This window comes from Bidens hawaiensis, unplaced genomic scaffold (assembly GCF_021521415.1).
Source record: "Bidens hawaiensis isolate Kalapana, Puna unplaced genomic scaffold, B.hawaiensis_p1.1 tig00001717_1, whole genome shotgun sequence".
Lineage (NCBI taxonomy): Eukaryota > Viridiplantae > Streptophyta > Magnoliopsida > Asterales > Asteraceae > Bidens > Bidens hawaiensis.
Window position 1 is genome coordinate 2,252,130 of NW_027491097.1, and position 24,793 is coordinate 2,276,922.

The 24,793-nt window shown below is 39.8% G+C and overlaps 1 protein-coding gene across 1 annotated transcript; it reads right to left on the reverse strand.

Moving 5' to 3' along the window:
• Nucleotides 1-817: 817 nt before the first annotated feature.
• LOC143594965 (ATP-dependent zinc metalloprotease FTSH 12, chloroplastic-like) lies at nucleotides 818-3,319 on the reverse strand. Its single transcript, XM_077074138.1, has 6 exons — nucleotides 3,250-3,319; nucleotides 2,319-2,599; nucleotides 2,169-2,246; nucleotides 1,846-2,088; nucleotides 1,600-1,740; nucleotides 818-859 (listed from the first exon to the last, which is right to left on the reverse strand). Exons 1-6 carry the CDS (start codon nucleotides 3,317-3,319, stop codon nucleotides 818-820), a joined length of 855 nt encoding a protein of 284 aa, XP_076930253.1.
• Nucleotides 3,320-24,793: the final 21,474 nt, after the last annotated feature.

A 24,793-nucleotide genomic window follows, 5' to 3' on the forward strand; every position in this document is an offset into this window, starting at 1 on the left:
CTAACCCATAACTGGCTTTTATATTAGTTTTAATAAATCGTTTAGGTACAACACAAAATTTTTTAAATGACTTTAAACTGATTTTAGCTCAATTATGTCCATTCAACTATGTTCAGTTATGTTCGATCGTTAAGTTCATGAACCATTCGTTTATACTCTTAATGAATGAACACAAAAAAAATCCCTGATCTTTATATTGTACTGTTCGTTTGAATCGTTTGTTCAGTTAAAGTTAAACGAACAGGCATGAACATACTCCGTTTGTGTTAGTTTGGTTCGGTTCGTTTACAAGCCAAGCATAGCGATTAGTCAACAATTTTAGATTTTACTTGATGTAAATAACTACCTCCATTGCGATAAAATATACACATTATGGCTGGAAAGTCAAACAACCAAGTGTTCAACTTTATAAACGTTAAGAACATATCAACCCTAACTGCACTAACCTGAGGTTGGCAGCCCATATCTTCCCAGTTCATCCAAATCTTCGTTTTCATCACATTAGATTTTTTTTTTATTTTTTTTTTGAAAGAAACCTCTTTTGAGCAATGAACACCTAAATCTATTACCTGCATAAGCTTCATGTAATACACATAATATCATACCATACCATACCATAAAACAACAATCAAATTCCAAAAGCAAACATAACTGGTATATAAACAATAATAATAATAATAATCAAACCAAGATAAATCCCGATTTTAAAGTCTAATAAGAACCCTAATTAAAATATAAAAAAACTACAATGATAACAAACTGTAAATGGGTCACATAAACGAATCTACCTACTCATAAAATTACCTAAATTAGCGAGTCAATCAGCAAGGCTCTTCTTATACAGTACGGTGAAACCAAGCTACAATTATGCAAAAAAGAAGCGAAAAACAAAATTAGAGTAATTTAATCAACTGCAAGAACCAATTAGTATGAAAAGCAATGGAAACCCCTAAATTCGAAATTGAAACTCCAAAACAAATGAACAAAATAAAGATTGCCTATCAAATTTGACATTAGATAAGCAGATTCTCATCGAATCTGATTAGCATTGATTCCGATTTTAATTCTAATGGTATTATATGCCAATCGTTTGGAAAGGAGATCAATGAATTCCTCAAAAAGAGAGGGGGATAGAGAGAGATGAAATATGTGATTCAAAATTTGAATTTTGAGATCTGAACCTAGGATATATCAAAAGGAAACTTTGAGAGGAAGATAAGGGGGTGTTTCGGAGAATAGAATTGTAGAGAAATGGAATAGAGAAATGGAATTGCAGAGAAAGAGAATTGGTCTGGAGAATGAGAATTGACTGTTCTGTTTGGTAGTACAGAGATTTCAGTAGAGAAATATAGCTGAGAATCATTTCTCTTGTTTGGTACATAGGAAATAAACAGAGAATTATATCAACTTTATCATTAGCACAAGTATTTTTTTCATAACAAATATTTATTAAAAAATAAAAAACATATAAAAAGATGCATAAATTCCAACCAAATATTTAGTAATGAAACGAACTTCCTGCCGAACAAATGACTGAACGTTCAGTTCATTTGCAGGCCTATTTCAAATATTTGATCATACAAAAATATTTAAAATTACCCGAACAAACTTGACTTCTTTCTCATAATATTGCATAGGATTCCGCATGTAAATCATTAATTCATCCAAAAGATCCCAAACATCTCCACCTAACACTACATCCTTATACATTGATTTTGTTTCATCAACTTCTCTAACTGGCTGCAGTTGTAAAATGAATTTAACATAAAAATTAAAAAAAAATGGCCATGAAATATGTATATATCTAACAAGAAAGTAAGTTTTATATGAAGATTATAACGTTACCATGATAAAGTTTTCGGCATAAGCCATGTCAAAAAGCTGATTATACTTCTTGTAGAGGAATCTTTTTGAAGTAATGTGTAAAAGCATTAGCGATTCCCTTAAAAACCACAAAACCAAGATTCCGGGAAGTAATGCAATTATAAACTTTAATAAGTAATAGCTTTGCTTCCTTTGAAGTAAGTCAACTTCAGCTCCTGAATTTGTGATCATTTCAAAAAGGTATGGATCAAGAGGCATATCAACCTATAGAAAACAACCCGAATCAGTCAAAGTCAAAGGAAAAAGTTGCAGAGTTTTTAATATATTAAAAGTATGAAACTTACAACATATTCTAGAGGGAACCCTTCATTCATTGTTACATATAATGTTTTCAGGTCCTCAGTGAACACAACAGCAGCCACCTGTCAAAGCTCTATATTGAGGAAAATGAGGTGTTCAGAAAGAGAAATCTAAGAAAAAGTCACATGTCTGACCTCAGAATGTTCAAGTTTTTCAAGAAAATAAGTGTAAGGCAGTTTAGGGCGGTAACGCCACCATCTTTTTGATATCCAAAGTGCTCTAACGCCTTGTGTGCCTTTGGCTTTCGCCTTTGCATCTTCTTCACGAAAACTTTTTTCAACCTCTTTCATGTCAAATTCAATTGCATATTTAGCACGTGATGAATCTAACTGTTCGGCTAATTGCTCCCTTCTCAGAATATCTTTCCATATTTGCAGGCTTTGTTGCCATGTTCCTTTAGTTTCTTGATTATTATCTAGCAACAGAAAACCATCAGATATTTTTACTAAACATTAGTAGACTTGTAAACAAACCAAACGCTCAATGAACAGTTCGTGAACCATTCGTTTATGTTCGTTTATTTACGTACGAACATGAACACAAAGTTTTGTTCATTTAGTTAAACGAACGAACATGATTACTTGTCCCGTTCGCTCATTTATGTTCATGAACGTTCGTTTACGTTTTTTCATTTAAATTATTTTATGTTCGTTGGTTTATGAATTTTTTAGGTCGTTAACATATTCATTTAAATTTTTAGGCCCATTAAAGTTTACTCTAGTCTAAATAACTTTTTAGACCACAAACATTGTTGTTCACATTCACTTTTAATAGGTTTTAGTTCAGTTATGTTGTTCATCTATGTTCAGTTATGTTTGTTTGTTTAAGTTCCTGAACCGTTCGTTTATACTTTATGCTGTTAACAAACAAACATAGACGAATACGTTCATTTTCTTAACAAACAAACACACACAAGAAAACCCTGTTCATTTATTTGTTCGTGTTCAAACGCTTGTTCGGTTAAAGCTAAACGAATGAACGAACATGAACATGCTCCGTTTGTGTTCATTCGATTCATTTAAAGGCCTAAACATTAGATACAAAAATGGCATTTCTAAAACTAACCTGAAAGCCCTAATTCTTCCTGAAGTTTATTCTTATCCTGTGTCTTCAATTTCACAACTTGAAAGCTCATGTTTTCATTCTCATCCTCACCTTTAAAGCTACAAATTACACAAAACTATAAATTTATGTACGTGTGACTTTTTTCTAACCAAATTGGATGAAGATTGAAGTTAAGTTAAATCGTGTTACTTGATAGGAACTTAAATTGCCGGATGCACACAGCCCTTGTAATCGACCATTTACTCATGTTACAACTTTATGTATCAAGTAAGAATGAAAAGTACCTGGGTCATGGGTAATATACTGAAACCCCATATATAAAATGGCTTTCATCCTTGGTTCAAATAGATATACAGAGAAACTGATACGAAGATGAAGAAATCGTAGTTATAAAGAACATGTTAATGTGACGGAAAAGTGAAGGAGCAGAAGCAAGCAAAATCGTAAAGTAGGGTTTCAAAAATAAAAGATATGTTGTTAAAGAAGAAGGAGAGGATGGAAGAATCATACCTAGCAGATCGATGGAGGAAACCCTGGAATGAGACTGAAAAATGGAACCCTAGAAATCCAATTCTCCGCTTTTTTTAGAGAAACGAAATCAGAGAAATGGAAATGGTTTATTTCCATTTCTCGCCTATTTCTTTCATAAACAAACAAGAGAATTCTTTCCAATTCCATTTCTCACCCCTCAATTCCCTCTACCAAACACCCCCTAAGATTCTTCCTAAAGCTTCTAAGGAAGCTTTGTAGAAGGGGAGGTTAAAGCAAGTTGCTTTTAATTTTGACACATAAGCAAGTCGCCTTAAATTTTGACATATCAGCATATTACATGAGATGGTGACAAGTGCCCAAAGTTTCCTTTATTTATTATATATGTAGATGTAGATTACAATGAATAACAAACGGGAAAAGTTTTCAATTTTTTAAAAAGTTTTTCTGTCTTTTAGTTATTCTTAAAAATTATGTTGTTATTTATTTCTGGTTATCAAAATCGTCGAGATTGGTCAGTTAATTTTTTATTATTTATTTCTTATTTTTCATGTTTTTAAAGAAAAGTGAAACGAAAATATAAAAACTCTATCCGGACAATATTTCGTCAGGATTGGTAGTTAATTTTATTTTATTTATTTCTAATTTAAGATGATTTTAAAGAAAAGGAAAAATAAAATATAAATACTCTATCCTGATAACATGTCGTCGAAAGACGTCTTGAGTCAAAGGTCGGTTTAGTCAAAGTTTGCCCACGTATTATTAAATGACATGTGTATTGACAATCAAGAAATTTGGGATTTTCTTGTCACACCCCAAACCACGGCCTAAGCGTATGACACATATGTTGGTACCACAATTGTAATTAAATCAGAGTTACGTGTTAATAGCGGAAGTTTGAAAACTTGTGGATTTAAAATATAGATATTTACAATCAAAAGACGGGATTTAAAAGTTTTCCGTTTAATATTAAGAGATTACTTGTTTTACAAAACCACCATTCATTTTATAATAAGTTTAAACAAAAAGATCCGAGCCATCGGATATCTTGAGCACTTTGTTATTTCAAGCTCTAACCTTGATCACCTGCAAAATGTTAAGAAAATATGTCAGCAACGAATGCTGGTGAATATGCTGACGCTAAAAATATTTTCTTTACTTGATCACCCCTCGAGACTACGTAAGTCTCTGGCCAACGTGGCTTAGGAACAACCAAGTTAAAACAACACAATTCATAACCTCAGGTCTCTACACTCGGTTCCCTCGGCAAACACTGCAGCGTTCGACTAGTTGAGTGCTTATGCATATACACAAGGTCATACTCCCCGCAGGCGAGCGTAATTGTGACCAGGTGTGATGTGCCCATCACATATGTAAGGATCCAGACAAACGTACACGATAGCCTAAGGCCAGTGTTTATACTCTTGTTTATAAATGTTTTAGAGACACTTAGTCTCATGTAAAGTTTTTCATATACCACGTTGACTCGTTTGAAAACAAGTTTGTAAAATGTAACATCCTAAAATATTCTAATATTTAATAAAGAAAGTCGCGTTTAGTTATCGTGTGTTAATAGTTAATAAATATTAAATGAAGAAAGATCATGGACTTAGATTAATCAAGATGGGATTATGGATGAGATGGGCTTAGGGTGTAACATCCCAAATATTATAATATTATAATATAAATAAAGAAAGTTGCGTCGAGTTGTCGTGTGATAATATTTAATTAATAAATAATATATGAAAGGATCATGGACTTAGATTAATTAAAATAGATTAAGATGATGGATGGGCTTTTGGTCCATGGGCCTTAAGGGTATAAATACTCCCTTAAACCATTCCAAAACCCTAACTCTCATTCCATCCTGTCCATAATCTCTACACACACTCCAAACACACACCTTCCTTACTATTCATAAACGGCCAAGAGAGAGAAGGAGATCCGAGACCAAATCAAGCTAGCTATTACTAGATCTTCTACATATAAGATAGATCCAAGGATTTAAGATCATAACCAAGCCAAACAATACCAAACGAACCTATAAAGGTATGTTCTTGATCTTAAAGTTTATATTTTTATTAACGTGTGGCCTTGAAAACTTAAACGTATGGTAGATCGAGTCTAAAAAAACATAAAGTAGTAAACTTTATGATTATATGGATCTAACAATCTCGTAAACATGAACGACTCGCTTAAGAAACTCTAGATCTAGCCTTACACCTTCTTAACCTAAAGATCCAAGCTTTATAATTTTCCCGAGTCGATTCTTAGCCAAAAAGGAGTCGTGGTGGCGATTACGAGATCGGATAATGTCATGATAAAGGCAAAGGGCTAAAATAGTAATGGTGGTGGACCTAATACCCAAACCCGTGACCACTGTGCACGCATAGGAGCAAGAAGCCATCAAACACAAACAAACTCGCATACGATACCCCTACACATTCGCATACCCTGCCCAATTCAATCCCAATCAGACTCGATTACAATTACTCCCACACAAATAAATCAGTCACAAGCTTAAATCGATTACAATTAGACTCGATTACTTGCAAACTCGATTACTTTGATGTTCGATTACAAATCGAACCTAGTAGCCTTAAAATCGCATACAACTAAACATCGATTACAATGGTAATTACAACACAAATCGATTACAATACACCTCGATTACAACCTGACTTCGATTACAACGAACTCGAACACATTAAACTCGATTACAATCTTGATTCACATACATACATAATCGCTTACAACACACACACATATAACTCGCATACAAATATGAAATCGATTACATACCAAACTCTCTTACACTACAGATGGTCGCTTACATATGTAAAATCTCAGATTCGCTTACAATACGAGCCGATTACATTCGAGTTCGGTCGCAGCATCATCCTCATCGCATACAAAGAACTCGATCACTTGAGTTCAATCGATTACATTGTAATCGATTTTGGGGGATTCGATTTCTTGAATCGGATGTAGGGTAAGGAGAAGAACAGAAATAAAAATAAAAGAATGGAGGAGTAGGGACGATAAGATTGTGAAGATAAGGAGGAGTGGGGCTTGGTTTTGTTATTCAACATAGGCCCAAAGACCTAGCCCAAGCCTGATTACAAACCCATAAACCCAAACGAGCCCAAATAAAGCGATCAGGAGCAGCCCATTAGCAAATAGTTGGATCCGAACCCAAGACCCGAACACCGAATACCCTAAACCCGCTATAGTTTTGTAAATTAAAAAGACATAGTTAAACCCGTTAAAATTTATAAAAGAAAATATAAATAAATAATAAGGGTTTAATAATCATCTCGTTATATCTAGTTAACTACGGTTAACTTGGATAGAAAGTTGGATGGATCTGATTAACATGATTCGTTATCTACTTAACATAGTAAACCCCGTTAGCTCGGTTAAGTTAATTTAACAATCTTCGTTAGATAAGGAGACCCCGCTAGATCATTAAGACTTAAGTAATGAGCTAGCTTATCAATCAAGCTTAGTTAACCTCGTTAACTTATTTAACTTAATTCAATAACTTGGTTAACTATGTTAGTCAGTAATATGATAAATTAACACATATATATGTTAACAGTTAGCCGAGCTCCATTAAAGAAGGGAATACAGTTAAGACAGAACGCAAAAAGAATCCAGGTGAGTTTCTAGACGTGAAGTGTGAATACACTTACCTTAAGTGGTAAGTGTACGCTATAGATGATATATAAGAGAGCTATTATATAATGCTTGTCGGTGCATGAACGATCTTCGGATATTGCACGTATCGTCAAGGAGAATGATTGACAAGCGATTATTAGTGTGTATGAATGCTATTATGTGATTTGCTTATTACGTAAATAATGTACTGATAGGAAGTGTGTGATATACAAGTAGAAGTAGAGTGTGATAGAAGTGGAGTGGGGTTAGTAAGAGTGATAGTGGCATGACGATGGTACGTGGCAGGGTGAGCCTATACGTGCCTTCGTTAATAAAGTGGCATGACGTGAGTGCGTGGTAGGGTAAGCCTATACGTGCCTCCTTTATTAAGTGGCATGATGATAGTACGTGGGAGGAAAAGCCTCTACGTGACTTCGTTATTAAGTGGCACAACGTGAGTGCATGGGAGGGAAAGCCTCTATGTGCTTCCGTAAAACAAGTGGCTAAGACGTAGGGGACATTTAAGTGGTTAAGCGGTAAGGTGAACAGGTTAGACAGTGGAGTATGTGTATTCGGATACGTATTTAATGCATGTAATGGTTGTATGGTAAGTTGCTTGATTAACTAGAACTCACTCAGCGTAGCTGACTGATGACCGTCGTTTGAGTCAATCAAAAACCTAATTATTCTAAATAGTTAGAGCAAGTAGGGTATCGTATCACAAGGAGTATGTGGTTAATGTATTCGTGTAAACAATTTAATATTATGAAGTGAATGATTTTTAGTGCTGATCACACAAGCAATAGTTTAAATTAAGAGAACTAAGCAACGAACGAACAAGCGAGTTGTAAATAGTTAACAAAGCAAATCACACCCGGGAATTCAAGTAAGCAACCAAATAATATCTCATGCAACCTAACAGATTTATTATTAACGATTAACTGAAAACTGATCAACTAGACAAAACCTTAGACGCCAACAATTACTTTACACACGGCACTGGTTATCAAACAGTCCTTGCCAGTGTGACTTAGATAAGGGTAATTACACGTTTTATCGTATTCAATCTAACCAAACAGTTATATAACTAATTATCTAGCAACTGGTAACAGATCGTTCAGACCAACGTAAATCTAAACCGAACGAACACACAGAAATACTAAACATCAATAATCATATATCAATCTTTCAATAACAAAACATAAGTATTCTTAATCACATGAGAAAAACTGTAAATGGCTACAAACTGTACATCCCGGGTGCGATTCTATGAGATTAGCCGAGCCGAGACATCAACAAATCTTCAATATGGATGATATGGATCATATGTAGGGTCTTGACACGAGCTAGAATGATGAAAATTGCCTTCTTGGACTGCTGGAATCGCCTCTTGGTCGTCACAAACGAAGTTAGGGTTTCATATGATGGAAGATATGATATTAACCAAAAAATCCCGTCTGCACACCCGTCGCCGTACGCGATGGGGCCTTCTAAGGCCTATCGCGTACCGCGATTGACCATCATTTTATCTCCCATCACGGTACGCGATGGGGACTTCAGCACACCCATCGCGTACCGCGATGGGTCTCTGACACAGCAACCTTCACTTCTTTTTTCGTTTTGCGTGCTGGACATCCCGGGTCTTCATTCCGTGTCACAACAGTTCCACAATGAGTACTTTAACGCCTTTGACCTGAAATCCAATAATACACGTATGAAGTATCGATAGTTCTAGAATAAACTGTTAAAACTAAATAATAAACGAACTAAAACATAAACAAATTAACCGACCATCACATCCCCACACTTATCTTTTGCTTGCCCTCAAGCAAAACTCTAAAGCAAACATCGACCTCCATCATAGGTATGTAGATTATCGCCATTAATACTAGTAAGGTTTAAGGTCATACCCAGTTTCCCAGATTGACACTGTTTTTAGATTGACATCTCACAAATACGGTTAAATGCTATAATAAAAACAATAAAGCCGCCCAGACAGGTGTACTTTGTTACCGGTTAAGGCACACATGCTCATACCACTCGTAATATCACATCTCTCCTCTCGGTTTAATATATGGACTAGCAAAAGATGTGCCAATATCACTCAGCTCTCAATATCACTCAGAAATACATATTAATCCATCAAGCTGTTTTGGCACAAATGCAAATCAAGAGGTCTTTAAAAGGGTTGTAACGGGACCAGGTGTAACGGTATGGAAGGGAAATATTTAAGTAGCTCAAACGATCCGACCCGGCTTATTACAAAACATCTAAATAAACGAAACTACTGTACAACTAACTGACTGATTATATACATCTAAATAAGCAAACTAACAATATACAGAACATCTAAATAAGCAAACTACAAAGAACTGATTTAACATTTTTTTGGGTACTAAAACGAACTTCAACGAACTATAGAATACATAACTGAATATAAACAGACATCTTTTTGTCTTTTTCTCATTTTTTTGAAGCATAATAACGTGATGCTTTAACAATGAGATAAATACAAATACAAGACAAAAGCAAATACAATTACAGTTACAAATAAACCTAGAAAGCCGGATCGTCTCGTAACATAATGTCGGGGTTAAACAAACGAAAAAATAATTCCAAGAAATGTTTTCTAAGGGACCCAACCCCCCGCCCCTCACATTAACCACACCTCACATGTGTAATAATGAGGCCCTAACCCCCTAGTACCCACACTCGCACTCATCCAGACGAGGCTTAACCTAATTGCCCCTATCACTTTTGCATTTTGCCAACTGTGATCCCGTAAGCCATGAATATCAGTGAAATCACTCAAATGACATGTGTGTACTATATATTATATGTGTATTATATATATTTGGGTCAACGCACACACGTACCGGAGGAATAGGGTTGACTATATAAACATGTGTACCTGTCCCCATGACTCGTTATTCCCGCCTAAACGACCCCATTTTCAACTTCTCATTATAAAAACATTTGTGAGTAAGACTAATGAGACGCTGAAAAACCAACCATGACCAGAAACCTATGACTTGGCATTAATGGCAATAATTAACAGTTTACAACTTTGGTTTCTGAACACTCTTCGAGGTACTATCGGGCTAAAATTTTTCAAATTTCCCCCATCCCCACACTTGAGGTTTACATTGTCCTCAATGTAAGAATACTTAACATTGTCCTCAAAGTTAGAAATGATAGAACGATTAATAAACATTTGAGGGACGGGGTTGAAATTGAGTTTTGACTATTAAGCAATTTTAAAATTTCGGGGCTCATGTGAGGCGGTTCTACTAACAATTATACAATTACACTTTTAACGTTTAAAGCAATAAAAACAAAATAAATTATTAAACTAAAATCACCTGATATCAACGTGACTGGAGAAGGACCAGTCGGCTCGTGAACACTCGTAACACTCGTATACTCTCATCTCATCAAATTACCAAACTGACAATCGAACCTGCAAAATCTCGAGATGTGTAGAAGCAAGCTTCTCACAAGTGTAAGACATAGGTCTTTTAAGAGTTTCGAAAATGAATAATTGTTAATTTTATTAAAACAATTACCGAGCCAAATTAATTCGTTTCACAATAAATTATGTTAAATTAGTTAAAAACGTTAAAAGACCTAACTCACTTTCGTAGGAATCACGATTGCATTTAGCGTATGCAACAAGCCCTGTAAACCTCCCGGTAGCCCGGGAGGACGAGTGGGGTCTCGTGAGGGTTTATAGTGAACTACACCCACAAAGTTCGGTTATAACAAAATATACAGATAAAATCAAACACAGTAACCATCAAAAGATATATGAACATATAAGCCCAACCAGTTACCTAAACATGATTCCCCAAAAAATAATATAATAATATACACACCATGATACTAATAAAAAAAATAAAGTGAAAAAGGGTAACCAAAAACTACTGTGCTGGTGGATCATCAGCTGCCTCGTCCTGCGGGTCTACAGGCTGCTCCCCTGTAGTAGTCAAAGAGTCTGGAAGCGGTACCTGCAAAGCAGTAAATAATAATCGAAAGTAATCATCATAACGGGCCCGCTGTGCCACCTGCTCCTGATGTATCTCCGACTGCCGCTGATAAATCATATCCAATGTGACTGGCTGTTGCGGCTGTGAAAATGATGATGCAGATGCCTGTCTCAACGGATGCTGCTGCTGAGGTCGCTCAATGTGTGGAGTCGGACGACGCTGGCGGCGTGTCATAATACCCCTCTAAAAAGAAACAGTAGCCTTTGATCCCTCAGATGGTAGTTCCTGTGGACCCCGTCGGACCGGGACTAAAGCTACCGGATCATGCTCGTCAATGATCCCGGCCCAACGTGCCTCCTGTAGTCCGAAAACGCCTATATCTGGCCCCCGCGTAAAGTATCTCATTGGATAACGCTCAAATACCCCAAGTCGCTCGATCCTCGTAATATACGTCCCCAAAGGTAAGCGTGCCGAGGATCCCTGAAGTCTGCTACCCCGAGCGAATGACGTGAGCAGGAGCATCGCCACATTGGCCGGGCGCTGGCCAAGAATAGAATATAAACACAACAAATCTAAGTTACTGCACTTCTCGTGGCCCAAATGTCGGCCGACGAGAGTACAAGCAACGATCCTGTGAATGTAGCGATGGACGGGGTCCCGAATAGACGACTCCACAACAGAACTGGAGTGGGCCCCGTCGGCGATCTCCGCCCAATACTGGCCGAGCTGGGCCTCCGTGAGCCAGTGCTCACGAGGGTCCTGAGCTTGTATCGTGTAACCACGTATGCTATGGAGGAAGGCAGGCGCCTGAACCTCGTCGTCCGTATAAAATCCAGTGGCCACGGCGAAGTTTGGGACGGACATCTCGTACAGCTGTCGTCCCAGCGAAAATGATACTGCGCGTGGCTCACTGAACTCCGTGGGCGTGAAGTCAAATGTCGAATAAAACTCACGTGTGAGCTCGACATACGGAATCGAGTCACACGCAAGCGCATCTGCCCACGGAGCAGTCAATAAATCATGTACCTGGTCGTAAATCCCTAACTGATGTAGCAATGTCCAATCAAATGAACGGTGGTGAAGAAGCTGCATCTGTCGGATCCGCTGTAGTCTCGTATACTCGTCTGTAATCACATAAAATCGGAGAACCTGATGCGGAATGCGTGCATCCCCCATAATGTCTACTGGCTCAATGCCCTCTACAATCTGCACCTCGTCACTATCGTAGCGGATGACACGAGGGTCAGCCCTCCGCCTCTTGCGGCGTGTGCGCGAGGACTCTGCTGCATCAGCCATATCTGCAAACTCAAGCAAACAAGTTAGATATGCTAATATGGCGACGAACGTATAGCATTTTGGTCGCGGTCGTTCCATATAATAAAATAATATTAAAATATTAATAAAATATTGAAATAAATATAAATAAAGATGAAAAATTCAGGGACACCCTGTGCGTATTTCTATAAACCAGATTAACTCGCTCGAATGGAGATTGAGTACGGGCGGGTAATCAATTAACAATCAAGTAAACTGTCAAGGTATCCCCGAGACTCGATTAATAAAACACACAAACAAAAAAAAAGACACACTAACAAACTTGACACATACTGACCAGCTGTCTCGAAAAACGTGCAAAGCAAACAACGAATATGTCGATTCGGGTTTTGAAATATTAATAAAATATTTTAAAAATATGTTCACATAAATCATTTAATAACGAACAAACACTATCATTTATTTTATAACAAAATAATGATTATAAATGTAAATACCAAACCCGACTCGTCATATTTGAACAATTCCGATTACTCAACCGAATAACCAACCCGAACAATTGTCTTAACCCACCCGACAACTATAATCCCAGAGTAACAAAAACTAATCTGCCCATAACCCGGTAACTCAACCATTTTCACAAATTCCATATCGATCCTAAAATCCCTCCATCTACTTTAACAAACTAACACACGAACCCAAACTTCTAAACAACCATCCCGTAATTACAACTTAATAAACCGACTTAAAATAATATAATAATAATAACACTTACCTCGATGTCGGTGCGGAAAGTAAAAAAAAACAAATGATAATAATAGCGGAGATGGCGGTGGACAGTTGGTGGGGTGGTGGTTGTGACAGTGGGAGGGTAATGGTGAGTGGTGGTGGGGGTTGCGGTGTTGACTGGATAGAGATGGTGACAGGGGGATGACGGCGAGGTGAGGTGGCAGGTGTATGGTGGTGCAGTTGAATTGGTGGACGAGGGTGGACGGGATGGTGGTGGTAAGTGGGATGTACAGTGGTGGAGGTGAGTGTTGATGGTGAGGGTAGCGGCGGGGTGGCTGTGATGATTCGTTGGAAAAGACAAAGAAAGGAAGAGAAGAAGACGGGAAAGAAAAGGAGAAAGAAAGAAGACGAAGGGCTTTATAAGGGCCGGGTCAAGCGGTTCCCCATGACCCATCGCGTACCGCGATGGGTTCACATGCACTTGGTGCGTATCGCCACCCAGCGATGGGGTGATGTGCCATGCCCATCGCGTACCGCGATGGGTTTAGACATCAGCTTTGAAATTTTTTCAAAAACGCACCTGTTTTGGCATCCCGACCTCACCCTGGACACGTTCAAACTGAAAATACCTTTACATACCTGGATTGACGTGTGCTAAACCCATGCTTACCGAATTTCTCTAATTTGCCATTCTTCAACGAGCTTCCCCACACTTGGTGTTTACTGCACAAAACTCGAGACGACACTAAGTACAAGACTCAATAAGATAAAAACAAAACCGGACAGACACTTACAAACCCCGGGTTGCCTTCCGTAAGCGCTGAATTTAAAGTCTACAGCTCGACAGTGCCTCAAACTCAGTTATCTTCATAAACCGGTGAAGTCCCAATAATATTCACCGATTCCTTGTCCAGCTCGTGTATGTCCTTCATCTCCAAATACGGCTTCAGTTTATAGCCATTTACCACTTGCCTCAAATGATCATCAAAGTCTTCAATCTCGTACTAACCATGATTTCCAACCCTTACAGTCAAATACGGACCCGTCCACTTACTTTTCAACTTACCCGGGAAGAGTTTCATTCTCGTGTTGTACAGCCACACTCGTTGACCAACTTCAAAATTTTTCAACCGGATATTAGCATCATGAACTTTCTTCATTTTCGCCTTGTAAGCGGATGCGCAATCGTACGCCTCGTCTCTCAATTCCTCAATCTCGCACAAAGCTAATTTTCTCGCTTTACCTGAATCATCATAATCCATGTTAACCTGTTTAGTAGCCCAAAACGCTCTTTGTGCAATTTCAACCGGTAAATGGCAATCCTTTCCATACACAAGTCTATAAGGAGTGGTTCCAATTGGCGTTTTATAAGCAGTCCGGTAGGCCAATAAGGCATCGGTAAACTTGGTTGACCAATCCTTTCGGTCCGTCCGAACAGTTTTCTGTAAAATCTGTTTAATTTGCCTATTGGAAACCTCAACTTGTCCACTCGTTTGTGGATGGTAAGGAGTAGCAATCCTATGATCAACACCATATCATTTAAGCAATTTCCCGAATTTAAAATTCTTGAAGTGGGATCCCCCATCACTAATGATGGTTCAGGGGATTCCAAATCTCGAGAAAATATTAGATTGAATATAGTTGCAAACGACAAGATGAACATTCGTCCTAGTGGCTATCGCCTCAACCCATTTAGACACGTAGTCGACGGCCACTAGGATGTATAAATTATCATAAGAGTTTGGGAATGGGCCCATGAAATCGATCCCCCAAACATCAAAAATATCAACAACGAGGATCGGGTTCATAGGCATCTCATCCCTCTTAGAAATACTCCCGAGTTGTTGACACTTTAAACAGTGTGTCGCGAACTCGTGAGCATCCTTAAACAATGAAGTCCAAAAAAACCACTTGTTAAAACTTTTCGAGCGGTTTTCTGGCCACTGAAATGACCACCACACGCAGACGAATGCGCGTGTTCAAAAACTGATCTGACATCCTCCTCGGGTATGCATCGTCTGATCATCTGATCTGCACCAATTTTAAACAAATCCGGATCGTCCCAGATGTACTGTTTAGTTTGGGTCATCAACTATTTCTTCTTTCTCCTTGGCCAATGCTCTGGTAAATCACCTGCACCTTTAAAATTAAAAATATGAGCGAACCAAGGATTTTGCGAAACTGCTAGAATATGCTCGTCTGGGAAGGACTCGTTAATGGGCCCATCAGTGTTCCCATTATCCAACATAATTCGGGACAAGTGATCTACAACAACATTTTCACTTCCTTTCTTGTCCCGAATCTCTTGATCAAATTCCTGTAACAGCAAAACCAATCTGATAAGCCTCGGTTCTGCATCCTTTTTATCCATGAGGTACCTGACAGCAGAATGGTCAGAATATATAATAACTTTACTACTCCAAATATAAGACCGGAATTTATCTAGAGCATATACTACTGCTAGTAACTCCTCGGTTGTGGTGTAATTTAATTGCGCATCCGAGAGGGTTTTACTTGCATAGTATATAGCAACGGGTTTCTTGTCAACCCGTTGACCCAAAACAGCCCCGACCGCATAATCACTTGCATCACATATTATTTCGAAAGGTAAACTCCAATCGGGTGATTGCAAGATCGGGGCTTCAACTAATTTCAATTTCAGAATGTCAAAGGCCTTAGCACATTTATCATTAAAGTCAAACGGGGCATCCTTAAGCAATAAATTACATAAGGGTTTGGTAATGTCACTAAAAGCCTTAATAAACCGTCTATAAAACCCGGGATGTCCCAGAAATGATCTAATGCCTTTAACATTAGTGGGATGAGGTAAAGTGGAAATAACTTGGACCTTAGCCCGGTCCACCTCGATCCCTCGACTTAAAACAACATGGCCTAATACAATTCCCTCTTGGACCAAGAAATGGCTCTTTTCCTATCTAAGAACCAAGTTCGTTTCGACACATCTTTTCAAATCTCTTTCGAGTTGGTTTAAACATGACTCGAAAGATGTGCCGAAAATCAAAAATCATCCATGAAAATTTCCAAAGACTCCCCCACCATATCTGAAAAGATACTCATCATGCACTTCTGAAAGGTGGCAGGGGCGTTACATAACCCGAATGGCATTCGCCTAAACGCGAATGAGCCATACGGGCACGTAAACGTGGTCTTTTCCTGATCTTCAGGATGAATAGATATCTAGTAGTAACCGGAATACCCGTCTAAAAAGCAATAAAATTTTTGACCAGATAGCTTTTCGACAATTTGATCGATAAACGGAAGCGGAAAGTGATCTTTTGATGTTGCCGCGTTCAGTTTACGATAATCAATACAAATGCGCCACCTGGTTACCGGCCGGGTGGCGACCTCGTTACCTGAGTCGTCCTTGACGACTTGGATGCCCGCCTTTTTCGGTACTGTCTGTGTCGGGCTCACCCACGTGCTGTCTGATATGGCAAAGATAATGCCAGCATCTAACCGCTTCAGCACTTCCTTCTTCACAACTTTCCTCATGTTCGGGTTCAACCTCCGCTGAGCATCGTGCGCAGGTTTGACAGTCGGATCTGTTAAAATTTTGTGCATCACAATTGAGGGACTGAGTCCCTTCAAATCCGCTATCGTCCACCCGATTGCTTCTTTATTCGCAACCAGCACCTCCATCAAAGCATTTTCCTGTTCAACAGATAAGTTAGAAGCTATAATAACAGGCAATGTATTATTCTTACCAAGAAAAGCATATTTTAAATGCTTTGGGAGCTCTTTCAGCTCGACTTTCGGTGCTTCCAGCATTGACGGTTTCAACCCAGTATCAATCTTCTCGGGAAGCGGTTCCACCTGAACTGACCATGGTGGACGGTCTCCTCGCACAGTTGGATGGTTTCAACCCAGGATTAATTGATTATTTCGATTGACTAACTGTTTAAGTAGAATCAGCACAAATGGACTCATAAAAGGAAGTGTGTAGGACACGGAAAGTAACGTGATTAGCTAATCACAGCTGGCCACTGTTATTACCTGTTAGTCTTACTATCCTTGTACTAAATAGTTCCTTGAGTGATGATGTTTGTGTTTTCCCTTTTAGAATACGATGGCTGGAGCTGGAGACATTGCTGGAGCTGGAGGTCGCACTGGACGACGCGGCAGGCCTCGTCGTGTCCAGCAACCTTCGGTTGAGACAGCTTCCAACACCGAAGCTGAAGGAAGCGCAGCTGGAAGAAACCTGGAAAACAACGAAGGAGTCCAACTGGATCCCGTGATTCAAGCAGCTATTGTTCAAGCCGTAGCTACAGCTGTGAAGAATATAACTCCTGGAGGGTCTGCTGGAAGCCGGGAAAGAACTGTTGAAGGGGCAGGTGGTAATGGTAGGAAAGATGATGAGAGGGAAAAGGGTGATTCAAGTGAGGTAAGGTCTGTGAAAGTTGATGATAGGAAGAGGGGCCGAGGCGGTTGCAACTATAAGTCCTTCAAAGGTTGTGACCCGCCTAAGCTAACTGGTTTAGGAGACGTAATCGCTAGTCTTCAGTGGATAACCGCCATGGATAAAATTATCCGAATTAGCGAGTGTCGTCCTGACCAAGCTGTCGGTTATGCCACCCAATCGTTTGAAGATGAGGCTATGTATTGGTGGAAGAGTGTGGAGCAGAGGAAGACCCGTGAAGAGATCAAAGCGATGAAGTGGGAGGATATGAAGGAATTAGTGATGAAGAAGTTCTGTGCTGACGCCGAGGTTGAGAGGGCGGAGATGAAGTTCCTAAACTTGAAAGCTGGGACAATGTCACATCGTGAGTACACCACCGAGTTCAATCGAATGTCTAGGTTGGTGCTCGATATGGTCAACACTGAGGCTAAGAGAATCAAGTGTTACGTGAGGGGATTACCACAGAGAGTCCACATGTTAGTCAGGACAAGTAAACCTGCTACTTTCGATTCTGCTGTCTAACTCGCAGAGATGGTCTATGCAGACCTGGCTGCGGATGATGTAGTGGTGGGAGACGAGAAAAAAGAGAAGAAATGGGTCGCTCCTGCTAAACGACCCGGTACCCAGATGTGGACTAAGAACAAGCAGCCGAGAGTTTGGGAGAACAGGTAGTGCAAGACTTGTGGCAAGGCACACAGTGGTGAGTGTATGTGGGGAAAGGGTTCGGATACATGTCATAAGTGTGAAAAGATGCATGCTGGAGAGTGTAGGGTTGGGTCGAATGTTTGCTACCAGTGTGGGAAGGCAGGTCATTATGCTCATGAGTGCAGTTCTAAGCCTGCATGCTAGAAGTGTGGTAAGACAGGTCACTTTGCTAGAGAATGCACCGAGGGTGAAGCTGGAGGTAGTGGAAGGAAGGATGCCGATCAAGCTAGGCCAAGAACTAGAGCCTACATGCTGACCCAAGAACAAGCCAAGCATATCCGGATGTCGTCACAGGTACGTTTCTAGTGAACGGTGTTTCCGCTTCTGTATTATTTGATTCGGGCGCAAACAAAAGTTTCGTAGCCACACCGTTTAGTAAACTAGCAAAAATGAAAAGTTGCCGAGTGTTTGAAACCTTCATAGTAGAAACCGTTAGTGACACCTCGGTGAAAATAACGAAAATGGTTAAGGATTGTAAGATAGAATTAGAGGGACATGAGTTCCCTGTTACTTTGTATGTCATGACCTTAGGAGGGTTCGATGTATTCTTGGGAATGGATTGGTTATCTGAATACGAAGCTCAGATAGTATGTAAGAGTAGAATAATAAAGCTAAAGTCCTTGGATGGTAGTGTCGTGACGGTTTATGGCGATAAGGAAAGTTCAGGTTTTAACGTCATTTCAATGATAAAAGTCGAAGGTTTGTTAAGGCGCGGGTGCGGTGCCTACCTGGCGTATGTTGTCAACGCTACGGCCGAGACGAAAGAAATGAAAGATGTTCCTATTGTGCGCGATTACCCAGAAGTATTCCCTGAGGATCTTCCATGGTTGCCACCGGAACGTGAGATAGAATTCCAGATAGATTTAATACCAGGAGCCCAGCCCGTCGCGAAAGCGCCTTACCGTCTAGCGCCATATGAGATGAAAGAATTGATGTCCCAACTGCAAGAACTCCTCGACAAAGGTTTCATAAGACCAAGTGTTTCTCCTTGGGGCGCGCCAGTGTTGTTCGTGAAGAAGAAGAAAGATGGAAGTATGAGAATGTGCATAGACTATCGCGAGTTGAACAAGCTTACGGTAAAGAATAGATATCCTTTGCCAAGGATTGACGATCTGTTTGACCAACTGCAAGGGTCAAGCTGGTTCTCACGAATAGATCTCAGATCAGGCTATCATCAGTTGAAGGTGAAAGAGGCAGACATCCCTAAAACAGCGTTTCGGACGCGGTATGGACACTACGAGTTCCTCGTAATGTCATTCGGTCTAACGAATGCTCCCGCAACATTTATGAACATGATGAATAGGGTGTGTCGACCGATGTTGGATAAGTCAGTTATCGTCTTCATTGATGATATATTGATTTATTCAAAGAGCGAGTCTGACCATGCTGAGCATCTGAGAGAGGTATTGGAGACTCTGAAAAAAGAGAAGTTGTATGCTAAGTTTTCGAAGTGCGTGTTCTGGTTAAGAGAAGTGCAATTTTTAGGTCACGTGATTAATCCGGAAGGGATTACCGTGGACCCAGCTAAGATTGAAGCGATAACAAATTGGAAGACCTCACAGAATCCGACTGATATACGAAGCTTCCTAGGGTTAGCTGGCTACTATAGGAGATTCATTGAAGGTTTCTCCAAGATAGCCGCACCACTGACCGGTATGACCCGAAAGTCGATAGTATTCAGTTGGGGAAAGTTTCAAGAAGAAGCCTTTGAGGAATTAAAGAAGAGACTCACGCAAGCTCCAATCCTTGCTCTACCCGATGGTGACGAGGATTTAGTTGTTTGTGCCGATGCCTCGCATCAAGGGCTAGGTTGTGTGTTGATGCAGAGAGGAAAGGTGATAGCTTAAGCGTCTAGACAGTTGAAAGTCCACGAGAGTACTTATCCGACGCATGATTTAGAGTTAGCAGCTGTAGTGCATGCTCTTAAGATATGGAGGCATTATCTGTACGGTACTATGTGTACTATTTATACAGATCATAAGAGTTTAAAGTACTTCTTCGAGCAGAAAGAATTGAACATGAGGCAGAGAAGATGGTTGGAGTTGATTAAGGATTATGACTGCGACATTAAGTACTATCCCGGTAAAGCTAATGTGGTCGCTGACGCGTTATGTCGTAAGAATGAGGAAGTCCTTGCAACTGTGATGAACAAATTGATTATGAATTCAACCCTTTTCGAAGAAATCATCAGGGCGCAGTCAGAGGTGCTAGTAGACGAGAAGTTGGTAAAGAAAGAAAGAGTTTACGGTCAACAAGACGAGCTAATGGAAAACACTCATGGTGTTAAGACTAGGTTTGACCGTATGTGGATCCCACGCCATGGAGATCTCAGAGGTCGAATCTTAGATGAAGCTCATAAGTCAAGATATTCGATTCATCCAGGAGCTACAAAGATGTATCAAGATTTGAAAAGAGATTACTGGTGGCCTGGAATGAAGAATGATGTAGTGGATTATGTTAGTAAGTGCTTAACTTGCTTACAAGTCAAAGCCGAACATCAGAAGCCTTATGGGAAGATGCAACCGCTAGAGATACCGGAGTGGAAATGGGAGCACATCACCATGGATTTCATACTAAGCTACCTCGTACAGCTAAGCATCATGATACTATCTGGGTGATTGTGGACCGTTTGACCAAGAGTGCTCACTTTCTGCCCATACGAGAGGCCATCTCGTCAGAAACGTTAGCAAGCTTGTTCATTAAAGAAGTTGTAACCAAACATGGAGTACCGCTATCAATCGTGTCTGATAGAGATACACGGTTTACTTCGAGGTTCTGGAAGAAGTTCCATGAAGCTATGGGAACGAGGTTGAACATCAGTACGGCGTTTCATCCTCAAACCGATGGACAGTCTGAAAGGACGATCCAAACCCTTGAGGATATGCTGCATGCTTGTGTTTTAGATTTTGGTGGAAGTTGGGATGATCATATGCACCTGGCAGAGTTCTCCTATGACAACAGTTACCATTCAAGTATTGGTATGCCACCGTTTGAGATGCTTTATGGTAGACGATGTAGAACCCCGGTGTGTTGGGGTGAGATTGGTCAGAAAGAAATGGGAAGCCTAGAAGTGATTCAAGAAACGTCTCCAAAGTTCGATCAGATCAAAGCAAGAATGAAGGCCGCTCAAGACAGACAAAAGTCTTATGCAGATAAGCGGCGACGACCAATTGAGTTTAACGTTGGCGACAATGTGAAGCTTAAGGTCTCGCCTTGGAAAGGAATTATCCGTTTTAGAAAGAGGGGGAAGTTGAGTCCGAGGTACATTGGACCGTTTAAAATTTTAGATCGTGTGGGGAAAGTAGCTTATAAGCTGGATTTACCCGATGAGTTAGAAGGAATTCATTCAACCTTCCATGTTTCTCATCTGAGGAAGTGTCTAGCTGATGACACGTCTCACGTGCCATTGATGGACATTGAGGTTGATGAACAATTGAACTACATCGAGCAACCGATAGAGATCGTTGATCGCAAGGAGAAGCAGCTTCGTCACAAGGTTATACCTCTGGTAAAAGTGATATGGAAACATCGCAAAGGATCGGATGCTACTTGGGAAGCTGAGGATGAGATGCGCAAGTTCTACCCTAGTATGTTTATGTAATAGCTAGGTTTTGGGGACGAAACCTCTTTAAGGAGGGAAGACTAGTAACATCTTAAATTTTATAATATTAAATAAAGAAAGATTTCATTGAATGGTCGGGCAATTAATAATATTGGCTAATATTAAACAAGAAATGATCATGGACTTGGATTTAATTGAGATAGATTAAGGGTAATGGGCCTTAAGTCCATGGGCTTTAAGGAGTATAAATACTCCCTTAAAGCATCCTTAAACCCTAAATCTTCATTCTTCCATCCAAATCCCTACACATTCAAAAACACACACACACCCCTACACCATAAACCTTCGGCCGAGAGTGAAGGTGAGATCCGAGCCACACAAGAATCGATTCTGGATATATTCTCGTGACACAAGATAGATTCGAGGCCTAAATTTCATAACCAAGCTATACCGTAACCTTCAAACGCGTTAAAGGTATGTTCTCCATGTTAAAGTTTACGTTTTCATGAACGGTTAGTCTTGAGACTTAAACCTATAGTAGATTGGGCCTAAACTAGTATTAAAGTGGCAAACTTGATGTTAAAATGAACCTAACGAATCTGTGATTATGAGCGGCCCGTTAAAGAAAACCTTATTGAACGTTTTAAGCCTAAAGGTCCAAACTTTACGTGTTTTCGGGTCAAACCTTATCCAAAAACGACCATAGGAATGATCGCGGGTTAGTCAAATACCATACCCATGGATTTCTCGGTAAAACGATAAGGATTTTGGGGATTAAAGATGAACAGCGGCGGCTGCTGACAACTTCTCCTACAAGCGAACTTCGCCTGCAAGCAAGTTCGCCTAGCTGATAACTTCGCCTAAGGCCAAGTTCGCCTAGCTGATAACTTCGCCTAAGACCAAGTTCGCCTAACTGATAAGTTCGCCTAGCTGATAACTTCGCCTAAGTCCAAGTTCGCCTAACTGATAACTTCGCCTGGTGATAAGTTCGCCCATGATAACTTTGCCAGGCATATGTTCGCCTAGGGTTAACTTCGCCGATCACTAACTTCGCCTATGCTTAAGTTCGCTTAATGTTAAGTTCGCTTATTGTTAAGTTCGCTTAATGATAAGTTCGCTGGACCCCAGCTACACAGCTCGACCCCAGCTAGGGGCTCTGCCCCTTGGACCCTGCTAGGGGCTGCCGCCCCTAGACCCCACTGCCAGGGGCGCTGCCCCCGGACCCCCGTTCGTTGTGGGTTATATAAATATAGAAATACAATGTGAGTAGTAGTAGTTAATTGATACGTGTAAATATTATACAGTTAGCCGTGCACAGCTCAAGAAGGGAATAACGATTAAAGGAGAGCGTAACAGGATTCAGGTGAGTTTGTAGCCCCACTTCTGTGTTATGTTTTCGGGGCTGTGTGCATACTCTATATGTTAGTTAATACACTTAACCTAAGTGATAAGTGTATCCCTTATATGAATGATGTGAAATGTATGAATGATTGCTTGTTAGTACGTGAACGATCTTCGGATATTGCACGTACTGTCAGGTTGTAACGCTATGTATAAGGTAAGTATGATATGTATGCTTATGTGTATGAATGTGATAAAGTTAATAAAAGAAGGAAATGATGGTTGTATGGTTGTATGGTTACGAAGAGGGTACCGGGCCCTAATAATACTCGAGGTATGATGTATGGTTGTATGGTAACGAAGAGGGAATCGAACCCTACTAATATTCGAGAACTAGGGAACCGAACCCTACTAATATTCGAGGAAAGAGGGTACCGAGCCCTAATAATACTCGAGGAAAGAGGGTACCGAGCCCTAATAATACTCGAGGAAGGAGGGTACCGAGCCCTAATAATACTTGAGGAAGGAGGGTACCGAGCCCTAATAATACTCGAGGAATGTAGGGCGTAATGCTCTTTATAACGTAAGATATGAAAGCAAGTTAATACAAAAGAAAGTATGAAAGTATGAAAGTATGAATGAAAGAATATAAGTTTGTGTGTATTGTATAATGTATAATTAACTAGAACTCACTCAGCGTAGCTGACTTTTAGTATGCACGCAGGTGAGTAGGATGAGGCACCTCGCTTGAGGAGACACGTGGCACTGAATAAGAGGCTGGCATCGGAAGACTCAAGACGTTTAAGTTTAACGTTTTGTTTATTTTGAAAGACAAGATGTTGTTTTAAGACAAGATGTGTTTTATTATGAAATGTTTTATGAAAGCTTTTATATTCCGCGATTGTTTTAATTAACTCTGATATTAGAACTGCGTTTATGAGTAAATCCAACACGAAAGTAGGGCTACCGGTAACGGGGCCTTACAACAATTCTTTTAAATACTTAGCATAGGCTGGAATTTGTTTTATGACATCTAAAAGAGGAATGTTAATTTTGACTTGTTTAAACGTTTCCCACATTTCTTCTTGTTGCAGGCCTCGTTTTGATGCCATCTTCGACTTTGATGACGCCAACAAAGCATCGGGATATGGAACAGTTTTCACCTTTTCCTTATCCTTGGAGTTGTTGGTGTCATCATTCGGAACCGATTTATTATTTTAGTTTCACTTTTGTTAGGTTTATTTAATTCAATCGGTTCTGGCTCGTTATCACTGACGAGATTTTCAACAATCTCTTCCACCACCCCATCAACCAAAGGTGGTGGACCCCCAACCTTGTTATCATATTTCTAACAATTACGTAAAATACTTACCTGGTTGA

Coding starts and splice junctions, on each gene's coding strand:
- LOC143594965 (XM_077074138.1), bottom strand. CDS start 3,319: ATGAGCTTTCAAGTTGTGAAATTGAAGACACAGGATAAGAATAAACTT. Junction 2,247..2,318: donor AAAAACTTGAACATTCTGAG/GTCAGACATGTG, acceptor GAGCTTTGACAG/GTGGCTGCTGTTGTGTTCAC. Junction 860..1,599: donor AAGAAGTCAAGTTTGTTCGG/GTAATTTTAAAT, acceptor GCATAATTGTAG/CTTGGTTTCACCGTACTGTA.